General features: G+C 37.6%; 2 protein-coding genes across 3 annotated transcripts; one reads left to right on the forward strand and one right to left on the reverse strand.

Moving 5' to 3' along the window:
* Positions 1–4,967: 4,967 nt before the first annotated feature.
* LOC117989852 (uncharacterized) lies at positions 4,968–14,452 on the reverse strand. Its single transcript, XM_069503776.1, has 6 exons — positions 14,198–14,452; positions 13,337–13,515; positions 12,696–12,872; positions 11,321–11,365; positions 7,375–11,196; positions 4,968–5,140 (listed from the first exon to the last, which is right to left on the reverse strand). Exons 1-5 carry the CDS (start codon positions 14,285–14,287, stop codon positions 10,989–10,991), a joined length of 699 nt encoding a protein of 232 aa, XP_069359877.1. The 5' UTR covers positions 14,288–14,452; the 3' UTR covers positions 4,968–5,140; positions 7,375–10,988.
* Positions 7,960–10,950, forward strand: LOC117987820 (FUN14 domain-containing protein 1A-like). Of its 2 annotated transcripts, none has more exons than XM_034974887.2 (3): positions 7,960–8,102; positions 9,314–9,509; positions 10,527–10,950. In XM_034974887.2, exons 1-3 carry the CDS (start codon positions 7,960–7,962, stop codon positions 10,707–10,709), a joined length of 522 nt encoding a protein of 173 aa, XP_034830778.1. In that variant the 3' UTR covers positions 10,710–10,950. The 2 variants fall into 2 exon arrangements, with proteins under 2 accessions (XP_034830778.1, XP_034830785.1); XM_034974894.2 differs by lacking the exon at positions 10,527–10,950 and adding an exon at positions 9,632–9,732.
* Positions 14,453–15,173: the final 721 nt, after the last annotated feature.

Here is a 15,173-nt window from a genome sequence, read left to right on the forward strand (position 1 = left end):
CTCAGTTGTTCCATGGTGGGCACGAAAACCAAATTGGTGAGCTGGTATTACATTTTGTTCTTCTAAGACTGGAAAAAGACGCTGTAGGATTACTTTCTCGAACAATTTTGATAGTAACGGAAGGAGGCTTATTGGCCTATATGATGAGACTTCCGTTGGGGGCTTTCCTGGCTTAGCTACCATGTTTATAATAGAAACTTTCCAAACCAAAGGAAAGTAATAATAAAATAATAATAATAATAAATAATCGTAGTATTGCATTGAAAATTATTGTGATCAGTACAATTCCTTTCCTTGGCAATTCTTTTAGAACCTCTGCTGTTATGAGGTCATATCCAGGTGCCTTTTTCAACTTTGAATTGTTGATGTGTTTACGAACTTCCCTTGGTGTTACTGGTCGCATTGGAAGCGACATTTGGTGATCACTTTCAAGAAATTCATGGATCTCGTCTTCAGGATGCGAGACATGTGGGTCGTTAGGTTTAAACACGCCTTGCAGGAATTGGGCAAATAGTTCCGCTTTTTCTAATGAGTTTCTAGCCCAGTTACCATCAGAATTCTTTAGTGGAGGCACGTGTTCCTTCGATCTCTTAAGAGTCTTAGTAATTTTGAATAGAGAATAATCTTCTGCTTTGTAGGGAGATAGTGTTTTCAACCGATCTTGTAGTGTTACATTTTCATTTTCATCCAGCATCTTTTTAAATTCTTTTTGAGCTTTGTTGAGAAGTCGTTTATCGTGTGCGTTCCTACTTGTGTGCCATTTTCTTCTAAGGCTTCTCTTTTCAGTTATCTTATTTCGAATTGCTATTGTGTAGAACCGAATTTGTGGAATGGATTCATTGTGAGGAGTAGATAACCATGCAGCCTCTTGTATAAGGTTAGTTGTATACCAGACAGCATTTTCCACTTCTTCTGTTTCGAGAGACATACACAGATTTGTTCTATCCTCTATGTAGTCTCGAAAGGCTTCCCAGTCTGTCTTCTTGTTGTATAGAGCGTCTCGTGGTTCCTTCAGGATAACCGTAGTGCTTAAGGTGCATATTACTGGTGTGTGGTCGGATGATCCATCTAGACTTGACTCTACTTTGGTGTACAACCCTGATAATCCTTTACTAATAAAGAAGTCTAGAAGGTCAGGGGTTTTGTTGCAGTTAGTTGGCCAATGAGTTGGTTCTCCTGTAGAGAAAACGCCAAGATAGTTTTCGTCAACAGCCTTTTTCAATTCTCTCCCTCTAGTGGTAGTCAATCTTGAGCCTCATGTGGTGTTTTTTGCGTTCCAGTCACCACCAGCAATGTATCTTGAGCCAAGTGTCTGAAAGAAGTCACTAAACATGTTGTCAGTGATTCTATGTCGGGGAGGACTATATATATACTGCAGCAACATTTAATGTTCCTTGCCAGTCATCTATGGATACTATAGAGGCTTGTAGATATTCATGTAAGTAAGGGAGTACATGTTGTTTGATATTTTCCTTTATAATTATGGCAGCTCCTGCATGTGATGTTCCATCGGGGTGATTAGTGAAATATACATTATATCCTTTAAATTTGACTATTCTTTGGTCCGTCATGTGAGTCTCTGTTAATAAGAGGATGTCTATTTTGTTGCAATTAATAAAGACTTCGACTTCATTCTTATTCGAAGATAAGCCATTTATATTCCATGTGGCAATTTTTACAGATTTCTCTGTTGACATTGGGCTATTAGAGTCGCCAGGAGTCCCATGAGGGTACCTAATTGTTGTATGAGAATGTCTATCTTTTCAGATTGTTTTAGTATAATTTGTTCGAGCAAATTTGTTGGCTGAGCTTGAGTGCTCTGTGTTCTTTTTTCCCAACATCCAGTGTTTTTCACGTCCGGCATGTGGGGATATTGTCGTTCATTGTTTTCTTTAGTGTTTGTTGATTGCTGTCTTGCATATTTGGTTTTAGGTTTTAGTGGTGGAAAATCGTCAGGAAACACAGGCGTGCGTGCACTTGCTTTCCTATTTTCCTTTAAATTCGCGTCTCTTTGTTTCATACCTACCCATTTTTCTCGCTCGAATTTCTTTGTATACCTGACATCCCTTGTAATTGGCTGGATGACTACCAAGACAAAGGGTGCAAGTGGCCGGTGAGTTTCTGTCCTTTTTGGACAATCTGTGGTTCGATGTCCTTGGGCGCATTTAACGCATCTAAAAGGGCGCATACAGTTGTTTTTGTGTGACCATATTGTTGACATCTAGTACATTGTGGGATCTCATTCGTTTTTCTTGGATCTTATATCTTAACCCTTGTGTTAAATATAAATTCGATGTCTTTCACTTTTGTGTTGTTCTCGCTGGGTTCGAGGTTCACAAAGAACATATTCAATGGCAATTTATTCTTCCTAGATTTGGCACAAATCACTTCACCCCTAACTTTGTTGCCTGATTTTTCAATTTCTTCTATGATAGCCTCTACTGGTGTAGTATGATGGAGGTTTTTAACCACTATTCTATAGCACCTGTTCTGTTTCTGAGTAAAGTGTGGCCAATGAGACTATTTTTACGCATCAGTTCAATTACATTTCTGTATATGTCAGTAGACTGTGTGGTGATCCTAAGTTGGTTTCTATTAATTACTTTGTAGGTATAGCTATCATTAGGTATAGTACTGTTTAATAATTCTGTTAATTTAGATAGATCCTCTATTCCATTAAGAATAATAGGTGGCGGCTTAATTATTATTTTGGGATACTCGTTCATTGATTCATCAGTCAGGTCTATAGGTAATCCACTGAAGCGGTTTGAAGTACTAACACCTTCGTTTGTGGGAATATCTATTTTGCTGTTTGGTGGGCTATTTGATGCTTTTTTTCTTTTAGGGTTTCGTTCAGCTGGTAGTCTTTGCCAAGAAGGAGGGAATTGTGCTTCGTTCTTATCACTATCTTCAACTTTCTTTTCCACTGTCTTTGTAGGTGTTATATTTGTTGGATAAATAGCTGTGGAAATGTTCCTCATGGAGGAAGACCTAGGTCTTGTAACAAAAAGGCTCGGATGGAACGCCTGCTGTATAAGCTTTTTGGTAGCGCCAGTAGCATTTACTGACACAGGAGCCTGGTCGGCCGCTCCTGTGCAGTCTTCGGTAGGTAACCAATTTCTCACTCACAGACCCGGGTACCCGTGAGCGCCGGTCGCTAGCCGGTTCGCATGGCAAATCGCATTTCTCATTATTCGACATTTTCATACAAAAGGGGGGGTTGGGAAGAGGTTTCCCAAGGCGCTATACGCAGACTTTTGGGGGCGATTTAGTACCCCCTGGCTCCTGCTAGCCGACGCAAGCAAGCCTGCGTTGGTCGGGTTAGTTTCCGCCGCCCGAAGTTCGGCGTTGATGTGTAGCTGTCCGTTTTGTGTGATGTGTCTGTCTGATTAGCTGGGGGGGTGTTTGATGCGAGATGTAAGATAGTGCCTGAGCAGTGAGTGGGATGATAGAATAGGGATAAAATAGGAGCTGTGAAATTAAGGTGAGGGATGATTGGGGTACGGCTGATGGTTTTGGTTACGTCCGATTCAGAGGGAATCAGACCAATAACGGGCAGCAACCACGGGAAGGAAACACACCAGCCTTGCCTAGGGGATCTACATGACCAGCACTCTCCCCCCAGGCCATCAGCCAGACCCAACACCGGACAGGTGTTGAGAATAGAGGTGAACCCAGACTTCCTGACATAGTTATAATAGCCTACGCTCACCTCCGCCTTTAGAGAGAGAAGAGAAGAGAATATAATCACTACGTCTTAGGTCTGTGTTCGGCAGGCAGTGAACACAGAATACATCGGAATACATCAGGCGAATCTTCGCAGAGAAATATATTTTTTGTAGGTAGGTATTTTTGTTTTTGTATGAAATGGTGGCAAGATTAAAACACAGGTCAGTAACCACAGAATAATAACTCACCTTTCACAACAAAAATTAATCGTGTTCGTTTGCTGCTCTTTGCGATTTGTGCACATGTGATGACAAAATGATGTGTGACAAAATCAAACCGAGACTCTGACAATGCTTCAAGTTAAATTGTTAAGCAACTGTAAAACGTTTACATGCACGAATCACGCACATGCGCACAAAGAGAAGCAAACAAACACAGCTTAGGTTATTCTCTTTGGCTCGGTCATGGTCTGTGGTCATTCGAAAACTATGTTATTGGTCTGTGGTGATAACATACCAAAGAATTTAAGAGGCCTTAAAGGACTGTTATCCAGGGCCGTAAAAGAAATTAAAAAAAAAAAAAAAAAAAAAAAAAAGAATTTAAGGCCTTAAAGGACTGTTATCCAGGGCCGTAAAAAAAAAAAAAAAAATTGGAAGTAGGTATCAGAGACATGCTACCTAACCAAGATTGTGCACTGAGACGCCATAAACGAGTCTATTGAGATAGCGCTAAATTGGAGTGTGTTCTTTTTTATTAAGGTGACAACACGATTTGATAATGTAAGACATTTGACGGTTAGTATGAGAGTAGGAGATCATGATAACCAATCGCCGGCTCACTACTGAGCACGGGTCCCTTCTCAGAATGAAAAAGGTTTAGGCCATGGTCTGCCACGCTGGCCCAGTCACCTCAGAACATTGTGAACATTATGGGGAACTTTCAGGCATGCAGGTTTCCCCACGATGTTTTCCTGTACTGTTAAAGCAAGTTATATTTAGTTGCTCAAAACGCACATAACTCCGAAAAGTTAGAGATGCGTGCCCGGGAACGAACCACCGATCTCCTGATTAAAAGGCCGACGTCTTAACCAGTAGGCTATCACCGTTCTTTCGAGAGGTTGAATACAATTGGTTATCAATAATTTTGTACATGGACTTAGAAACTACGTCCATGCACTATATTAATTTTGTTCTTTGGTTTTACTTAAAAACTGTAGGTACTACTTATCAGGAATTTCTAAAGTACAGGATTTATTCCCATAACAATAATAAGTGATGCATAAAAATAAAAGACAGAACAAAGTTTTGTATGTTTTATTACTTAGTTAGGTAATTAACACGTTTTTATCAACTCACTTTTTAATGTTTGTTATTTGTTTGACAAGAAACTCAGCAGTTGCTCTTTTAACCAGACTGTGGCGAAGCCTAAATGAGGGTTATGTATTTTGCCTGTAGGTATGTCTGTTATTTGCCTTAAAATAAAAATAAATCTGGTTTAGAATGTACAAGTAAAGACCTTTCATATGGCCCACTTGGTATAGTAATCTTATTTTGAGAGTTGAATTTAGCAATATTTGGTCATGAACACATTTTAATTTTTTTCTTGTGATGTAACCAAAAATTCACGGTTTTAAGATTTTTACCCTCATGTGTGCTATAAGACCTACATTCCTACCAAATTTCATGATTCTAGGTCAACGGGAAGTACCCTGTAGGTTTCTTGACAGACAGACATTGTCGCGACGAACGTAATAACGCGAAATAGTTAATTGTACAAAATATAAATAGTAATCATAGTAAAATTAAATCATCCAATTACAATAACGAGCAAGACGTGATTAGAGAGAGAGGAATTCAGAGCCGGACGCTTAGAAAACTATGGTAAGTTGTCTGTGACTTTATGTAGGTCTAATGGTCTGTACTTGGAGTGCGACGCCGGCTGTCTGTGGTCGGAGCCTTAAATCACGGCGGGGTGTAACGCCCGCCATTTTGTCGAGACTGGATCCGAACACGGCAGCGGCGCGCCTGCCCTCATCAATTCGGTGCTTCGCATCCTGTATTATTACTCGTAAGTGGCTAGCTATAAGTAACTATATTTGATTGCCATTAACTGTGTGCATAAGGAATGTCTCCATGTAGCCAACAAGCCAATAACCAGCGTCGAGAGTCGACGGGGCCCCCTTGCTGGCAGGCCTTAGTTGCTAGTCGGCTAACTCCCGGCGTAGGTGGCAGAGGGTTGGCACTCTGAGCTGACATAATAGATGGTTAGGGCGCCAGGTCGGCACTCTGAACTGACATGAATAGCTGGGGCGCCAGGTCAGCACTTTGAGCTGACATGAATAGCTGGGGCGCCAGGTCGGCACTTTGAGCTGACTTGAATAGCTGGGGCGCCAGGTCGGCACTTTGAGCTGACATGAATAGCTGGGGTGCCAGGTCGGCACTTTGAGCTGACATGAATAGCTGGGGCGCCAGGTCGGCACTTTGAGCTGACATGAATAGCTGGGGCGCCAGGTCGGCACTTTGAGCTGACATGAATAGCTGGGGCACCAGGTCGGCACTTTGAGCTGACATGAATAGCTGGGGCGCCAGGTCGACACTTTGAGCTGACATGAATAGCTGGGGCGCCAGGTCGGCACTTTGAGCTGACATGAATAGCTGGGGCGCCAGGTCGGCACTTTGAGCTGACATGAATAGCTGGGGCGCCAGGTCGGCACTTTGAGCTGACATGAATAGCTGTGGCGCCAGGTCGGCACTTTGAGCTGACATAAATATCCAGTGGCCCTACCGCGGTTGCTTGACAGCTACAATGTCACGATCGCAATCATCTCTGATTGGTTGACGCTCGCTCACTATTGGCCATAATGCATTGTTGCAACAAGAATCGCACAAATTCAGCCAATCAGAACAATTGAGATTGTAATAATGATTGATGCAGGTTTTAGACAATCGCCCTACAGGGCGAAGGGTTGGCACTTTGAGCCAACACAGATAGGCGATTAACTGATCAAATCACGGTAGGTCAATTGGACCCAATTATAATCCGAATGGCTGAGCTGATGATAGAACCATTCCTCTTTAAACTAAGTACTTGAAAGCACTGGTTTTCCTCGCTTAGTAACGAGGAGAACTGGGGCCCTGGCAGGTCTCGTCTAGACGAGACCTGCCCGTCCTATTTGTATTACAGAGTGCGGTCAATGGGTTCTATCCTGCGCGACAGGGGAGGAAGACTGCTTCCCCTCCGGTTGCATTCGTGCCATGGAAAATGAGCATTAATCGGGTGTCGCACGCGCAAGCTGACTGCGCGTCGAGCACAGGTGAGTGCATAATCAAACATTCACAAATAGCCTTCGTGACGTCTCTGGTTTCAACCCGCAAACCCGGGCGGCAAGCTGAGTCTAACTAAGCATAAGTAAGAGGCGCCACGACAGACATACAGACAATAAAGTGATCCTATAAGATCCTATAAGTATAAGTACCTCATAAGGTACCGAACCCTAAAAAACTAAAAACCTACTGACTGCTGCTAATAAATAGTAATTTTTTTTTTGTTGAGTGCATAGGAATTCGTAGTAAAATCTGCAGCCTTAAAATGGATTCTGCAAACTGCCGAATATTTTGTAATATTTCCCGGAACGGCAGCGATCCATTTTTTCTCAACTCTTCATTTTTGGAAAATCTACAGATAAACAGTAATAAAAACACTTACACCTATTGTACTTGCAAACATCCTTGTTATATTTTATTGTTTTGGTTTAGGTGGTTTAATAAAGAATATTTTACTTTTACATTAAACAATAAAATTATGGTTACCCTACTACTTAGTAATAACCTTACAATAACTTAATTACTTATGAAAAGATAAACCACTTCCGAGATAGGCTTTGCTTTTACACATTTTCACACAGCAAGTTAGCACTATTTTTATACTTATAGAAACTAAATTTCGGATTTTAACCATTTTAACCAACCAATTAGGATTATTGGTATAATAAATCGTGTTAAAAAAAAATATTTTTGCAAGCAATTAAATCTGAAGTGCACAATCATGTTTAGGTAGCACGTCTCTGGCAAGTACTACTACGTATGTCGATGTAACATACTCTTCGTAGTGATTATGGTTATATATTCTTTGATACTACATATTTGCACATTATATATACTCTTTGACATTTCTGGTCTGTCTGTGACCAAGACAATTTTCAATACCTATTCATTTCAGCGATTTATTTGTTAGATATTTTTAAATTTTTATTCCTGTTTTCTCGGTTTGAAAGAGAGATTTTGAAAAATAATGGCTAAACCGAAGAAAGACGATTCATCTGAAGAAGCGAAAAAGATAGTAGATGATGCAAAGAACTTTATTGAAAAAGTTATTGCAGATATTGGTTCAACATCCGCAACAAAGCAGCTAATTTTAGGAACTGCGTCAGGATGGTATGTGTTACTAATACTTTATGTTTTACTGCGTGTAAAATAGGTGCTTAACACCTACTTTTAAATCATCAGCTAGAATAAATACGTAATTAAAAATATGTACTATTGTGTATATACAAGTTATACAGTGATCGCAAAACAAGCAAGTACCTACATTAGTTATCTAGTCGAATCTGAAGTTGCGAAATGGTGGTTTTCGTTTGTAAAGCTAGTTTAGGATACAAGCCCCACTGAGATCTGTTCTTAGGATCCAGTAGTTCAAAAGGAACCCTAAAGGATCACTTTGTTGTTTGTCTGTCAAGAAACTTATGGGGTACTTCCCGTTGACTTAGAATCATGAAATTTGGCAGGTAGCAATGTCTTATAGCACAAGTAAAGCAAAAAATCCTCGAAAGGAAAAACTCGAATTTGTGGTTCAATCACAAAATAAAATTATTTGTGTTCCAGAAATAATTACTTTATTTAATCACATCAAAATGGCTCTGTCCGGCATTAACTTGCAAATTTTTACTATAGGTACTGGTTTGAGACACATTGGTGCAAGTCAGACTCGTACCTGACCAGTTTTATTGTGCAGCCATATGTTTCGTACTTAGATTGGATTACAGTGCCTGGCAGGAAATATATTACACTTTGTGCAGATCGAACCTTAATAATAATTTGTTAACGTTTAAGGGTGTCTGGAGGGGGTTCCACAGGACTAAAAAAGTTTAATATAAAATTAACGTTTAAGGGTTTCTGGTGGGGGTTCCCACTGACACTAAGTGTCTGGCAATTTATGACGTGATTTCTAATACTACTCCAAAGATTTGATGTAAGATTTTTTACACCTTTACCTGTTATCTCCCAAAGCCACCATGATCCAAACAAACGTTCCTCCCAGTGTTGAGGTCAATACACAGAGAAACTTTCAGCTTTTATAAAATAAGGAAGGTCTGGCACGCGCTGGCTCTTTCTCTTTTGGTATAGCGGGCATCCCCAGGTACTGTGCAGTAAATAGTAATTGCTATTATCAGCATATTTTGTAATGCTAAGCTCTATTGTTATAATGTAACACATTAGTTTTTATGCATAAAATTTTTTCACTGTTATGTTTGCCATACAAATGATTAAATGCAATTATTTAGTTTTCAATATTTCCCATAACGAAGAACTACTAGCACTCAATCAATATCATTTCCACTCTATAATCTGTATCATCTTTGTTTCAGGATTACAGGCTTTATTACCATGAAAATTGGTAAACTTGCGGCTGTAGGCATCGGAGGGGGTGTAATATTGCTGCATATTGCAAGTCAGAAAGGTTATATAGATGTGAATTGGGACAAAATCAACAAGAGGGTTGATAAAATTACTGATAAAATTGAAAAAGAAGCAACAGGAAAATCACCTGACTGGTTTGAGAAAGTAAGTTTCTTTTCCATATCTTATGTATTCATAGCACATCTGTATTTGACCCAATAATAGTCATATCACATCTTTTTTTGTTTACCATTCTCACATTTTACAACTTCACTTTTTTGTTACAGGTTATATCATTTGTCAAAGATAATTCCTATTATTCAGCCGGGTTTACAGGAGGCTTCTTTTTTGGCATTGCTTCATCTTAATTAGTTTTATTTTATGAGTGAGTTTTTAAAAATTGTATTATAAAATGTTACAAAGGTCAAATACAGAAGTGATATGCAAATGAATCCTAATGTAATAAAGGCGAAAGTTTGTATGTGTGTGTGTACCCTGAATTAACACAGCATATTTTTATCTCAAAAAACAAAGAGTTCCCACTGCATTTTTAAATAACATATTTGACATTGAGAAAGTCGGTGGCATCAGCTAGTTAGTTAAATCATAGTAATAAGAATGTGATTTGTTCATTTATTTAGCTTGTAACACAAGTTTTATGCTAACAAAAATGATTTATTAATTTTGTGATCCAATTAACTACCTAGTGAGGATGTTCTTGATAAAAGTTGAAGTCACACACCCCTCAGTTTGCAGGAGGGGCATAACAGGTAGTCTAATCTGAACACGAGGCGTATGAATGCGCATTGTACAAAAATAGATCTCAGCCGGGCTTGTGCATTGCATTTTCAGATTTGACTTTGCACCTACTAGAATTTTTTAATGTATTTTGCCTCCCGTGGTTGTCTTTTTAGATACCTAGTGTAATAACTCATTGCTACAAGTTTTTATCTTTAGAATTTAAAAAAAGATTATTATGCTGTATGCTGCCAAGTTTATCATGCTGACTAATATTTTCTCCTCCAATTAAGTGTAAAGCTTGTGCTAGGAGTAGGTACAACAATAGAGCAACAAGGTTTGAACTGGCAACCTTTGGGGACTGCTTGTTTAACTGTTGTTAAACTAAATATTGTTGTATTCTTATCGTAGTGTTATAGTTACTTAACCAGTTATTTGTTACAGGTTGAGAGATTTGTTGATCGTAAACTTGATAAAGCAGAAGGATTGCTGAAGAAAAAGGAACATAAAGCTAAACATTGGTATAACAACTTCATAGGAGACGATCAATATCGTGCAACAGAAACTCATGTGTTTTTAGCATCTTTTGTTGCAGGAATGGCTGTAGGCCTCCTCTGTGGTAAATAATTGGCTAAATATTATTTATGCTCCTATAATTATTAATATACTTATTTAAAAAAAAAATATTTTTTAGTTTTAGGTAAAAATCTCACATTGTTGTTAATCTTAGATTTTAGTATTTTATTCGATATAGAATTACATTATGCCAGTAGAATAAATATGACAAAGTCAACAATAATCCAAGTTTCATAACTTTTATTTCAACAATTTTTTTTTAAATCATGAAATAAAGTATTATGTACTACTACCTAAGTTGTTTTGCTTGTTCCAACTTTAGTGAATTATTCAAACAGAATTTACAATTTTTCTGTAATGATCAAACAATTTTTCGGATGGTAAGTGTTCTAGATATTCTCTATATTGTTTTAAGTAATCACTCTTAATGGCTCGTACAGCATTCGTGTAACGTCTCTTTTGCTGCATAGTTAATTCGTCCCAGATTAAGTCGTTTTCTTCTCTTTCCTTAATCATTAGAAACAATCCTTTGGCTGTCCTGTAAAATTAATTTCTATTAATTTTTTTAACTTATTTTTAATTGTATATTAGGTATCTAAAAATTAAGTACTACAGGAAGCAAGACAAGAAAATCATTGGCTACTGCGATTATTCAAACTTACATAATTTTTGGAGCAATAGGTTCTGGTATGGGTATCATTTCATTCCTACAAATAAAACAAAAAAAATATTATTTTCCGTTTTGGACCCTTGACACTACCAGCTTGCACAACTGGTAGTGTAAAAGGTATTTTTCAATACCCATACACTACCAATAAATAGTGCTGTGCTGACAGTAACCCATTACCTACATATTCTTTTCAAAATAATATATATAACTAGCTGACCCGCCCCGGCTTCGCTCGGGTGGAGTATTTCGGACTGGGAGTGTCATCGTGAAGCCGTTCCTTGATACCTAAAATATCAATTCACTATCAGAAATTTTAAAATCCCTACGATATAGGAATTTAGTACTTTGCAGCATCAGGATTGAGGAGTTAGGATCCGAAGTTCATCGATGTAGCCTATGCTTGGTACATAAATTAATTTTGCATCATCCGCAGTTACTGAAACATTATAGCTATCATCTATCAGCTATACATCATCAGGGTTGAGGAGTTGGGACTTGAAGTCTGAGAATAAAGTCGTTGCTTGGTACCTACAATATGAATTCACTATGAACACTTCCTGAATCTTGATAACTCAGGCGGGCAATAACCCTGCAGCATCAGGATTAAGGAGTTGAATCCAGAATTTTTTATGTGACCACCATGAAAACTTTTTTTGTTGATTTAAATAAAAAAATTGCAAATCGGTCCAGAAACCTCGAAAAAATCGATGTAGAAAAAAGAACCACCTCCTTTTTAACAGTCGGTTAAAAACCGATGACCTTGAAATATTTACGGAACAATCTTTAAAATATCCCCTTTCTAACAAAAAAAGAACAAATGAAATCGGACTACGCGTTAATGAATTACAACTCAGTATACATTTTAACTTTCATCCCCTCTCCTACGGGAACCATGCTGAATTTCGGGATAAAAAGTATCCTATAGTCTTCCTCATAGTATGACCTCAAATCGTACCAAGTTTCATTGGAATCCATTCAGTAGTTTCAGCGTGATGCGCGGCCGTGATACAGACAGACAGACAGACAGACAGACAAAAATAAAAAAAATAGTAAAAGTATCGATTATAGAGTGCCCTCGAAAAAAAAATTTCAAAATATCTTCAATGTACAGAATTTGACCTGTTACAGTTTTATTATAAGTATATTGATTGATTATAATATATTATTTACAATACCCTCCCGCCTATACGACCCTCACCAGTGCGCCAGTGAGGTCGTCTATTTACTTGGTCATTGTCAAAGTACCTGCTTAGTGATAATAATTGTTATTCTTAAAATGTTTGTTTGCAGACCAGTGGTTATCTGAAAATTATGTAGGTAAATACCTACTTAATCAAAAGTATGTGAAGTTATATTTTGAAACTTACTGTGAGGTTGGTATAGGCGACTCATGGCAATAATTGTGTACTTCTACCTCAATATTTTCTTCATTTTGAGTATGATCTGCCCAATCTTCATAATCATCTACTTCTTTTTTTGAGGATATTAATAATTCATTCTGCAAAATTTCTTTATCTATATCTTCATAGTTTACATTTTGTAAACTGAAAAAATGTAAAGTGGCTAATTCATTGACTATATTCTATACTTTAAGGAAATCAAAATTAAGCAGAAAGGTCTCACAATAATAAATAGTCTATGTTGAAGTAATATGACTTGTGCAATAATCAACAACTATTCAGAGACTTTAAAGGCTCTCCTTAATTTTTTAATGTACAAAATGTATCAATACATACATAATATATACTACATACATAATAATAAATACAATACATACATCTATACTAATAAATAAAATTAAAGTGTCTGTCTGTAATTTCTAATTAACTACCTCAAATTAAGCTCATATGCACTAGTGAGGCTAATGTCGACTTAACACGAAAGTAGAGCCGGGTGTGAGACATGTATAAGCTCATATGGTTATTTGAACTGTACCATAACTGAAGTAGGTACTTTATGATATTCAGTCATGCTTCAAAGCTTTTCGCTGGGCAAGTGTTCCACAAACCTATTTCTTCTGTTAGGTACTACTATTTTTGATTTTAAGTAGGGTTCAGCATTTTTCAAGCACTTGGCAATACTTTTCTTGAAATTGATTTGATATTCCTTGTATTTAGTTTCAAAAAATTTCTTCTCTGATTTGTTAAGTGAAGTCCATGATTTCAGTGCCTCCTGATGTGCTCTAAACTGAAGCAAATACAAACAAGGTTTCATATTTTGGCATACTGGTGTTTCATATGTCAGATCTAAAAAGCCTCAATAGCTCAACTGTTAAAGTTGCGGACTGAAATCCGAAAGGTCGCCGGTTCAAACCCCACCTGTACGTCATTGTCGTACGTACTCCTAGGAAAAGCTTCACGCTTAATTGGAGAGGAAAGGGGAATGTTAGTCAAGGGCTATGGCTAATATTCTTTAAAAAAAAAAATGTAATACTATCCTTTTCCAGGGGGATCATTATGAAAAAGATAGACTGTAGCAGTTTATACAGTTAGAACAACTGGATTAGCACCAGTAAGGGTATTACACCTAACCGTGACAAAGTGCACTTAGTATTCGGAACTTCAAAGTAATTAGATATAAGGAAAAGCTGACTGACTGACTGATCTATAATCGCACAGCTCAAACTACTGAACGGATCAGGCTGAAAGTTGGCATGCTGATAGCTATTATGACATGGGCATCCGCTAAGGCTTTTCGAAAATTCAACCCACAAGGGGGTAAAATAGGGCTTTAAAACTAATGTATCCCACGCGGACGAAGTCGCGGGCATAAGTTAGTTGGAAAATAAAGCAGCTGAATTCTTTAGAACACGGTATGAATCTTTAATAACACGATAGACGCGGTTGGAAATACTTATAGGTAGTTTTACCTTATTTTTAGTTCCACTTTTTCTTTTAGAATATAATTGTATATAAAATGATAATGCTCCTTTAGGAAACTTTTTCTGTAGTTCTTCCATTTAAATTAAATTTTCACTTTCAGCCACTTTTTTTTTAAGGTGAATGCTACACTACACTCGATCCTGATAGGCGATATTTAGATCGCACCATGGCACCATAGCCTTAATAATATAATATGCAGATACACCAGCAGGCCGATTGCGAATCGACTGCATCTATCATTTAATGACAGCATCAATGTCAAAATATGGTTTTCCTATCACGGTTCGGTGAGACAGTCCACAAAGGATAGATGTGGAATGTTTTGACAGTTCATTTACACTATCGATAAAATTTATTGTATGAAAAATGCTATTGCGGACGCGTTTTGAAGTTTGATGTCATATAAGAACCTCGACAAATGTTACGTCAAATGAGGTTTTCATTGAAACAACTCGAGAGGTGTTTTTATCAGTGACATAAGCTATCCGCAAATCGTTTTACTACTCATATTAATTAAAATAAAGTTATGAAAGGGATTAAAAAATGCTATAGTAGTTCTTCTGCTAGATTAGAAATCAATTATTAATTTTAGAAGCTAGTATAATAGTATAAAAGCATTTTTAGATTAATATAAGTCTCATAAGTACTTTTAAAAGAATATGTGATGACTCTTTCATTAGTGGGTTTGATGCACAGAGTACATTAAATATAGAGGTATACTAACACTGAGAAATGAGAATCACAGAGTACTTTTTACATTTTAAGTAAATAATTAAATATCATTGCTTTAACGGTGATGGAAAACATCGTGTGGAAACCTGCATGCCTGAGAGTTCTCCAAAATGTTATCAAAGGTGTGTGAACTCTACCAATCCGCATTTGGCCAGCATGGTAGACTATGGCCAAAACTCTTCTCACACTCAAGAGAACCGTACTCTATAGTGAGCCAGCGACAGGCTGAAC

Source organism: Maniola hyperantus, chromosome 2, assembly GCF_902806685.2.
Source record: "Maniola hyperantus chromosome 2, iAphHyp1.2, whole genome shotgun sequence".
NCBI lineage: Eukaryota > Metazoa > Arthropoda > Insecta > Lepidoptera > Nymphalidae > Maniola > Maniola hyperantus.

Bases quoted from the DNA above. Each gene is read 5' to 3' on its own strand.
- LOC117989852 (XM_069503776.1), bottom strand. From the start codon at position 14,287: ATGGAAGAACTACAGAAAAAGTTTCCTAAAGGAGCATTATCATTTTAT. The intron at 13,516-14,197 runs GTAAAACTACCT...TATTTGCTTCAG, and splicing joins AAAGTGGAACTAAAAATAAG to TTTAGAGCACATCAGGAGGC. The intron at 12,873-13,336 runs GTTTGTGGAACA...ACATTTTTTCAG, and splicing joins GTACCTAACAGAAGAAATAG to TTTACAAAATGTAAACTATG.
- LOC117987820 (XM_034974887.2), top strand. From the start codon at position 7,960: ATGGCTAAACCGAAGAAAGACGATTCATCTGAAGAAGCGAAAAAGATA. The intron at 8,103-9,313 runs GTATGTGTTACT...TCTTTGTTTCAG, and splicing joins TTAGGAACTGCGTCAGGATG to GATTACAGGCTTTATTACCA. The intron at 9,510-10,526 runs GTAAGTTTCTTT...TATTTGTTACAG, and splicing joins CACCTGACTGGTTTGAGAAA to GTTGAGAGATTTGTTGATCG.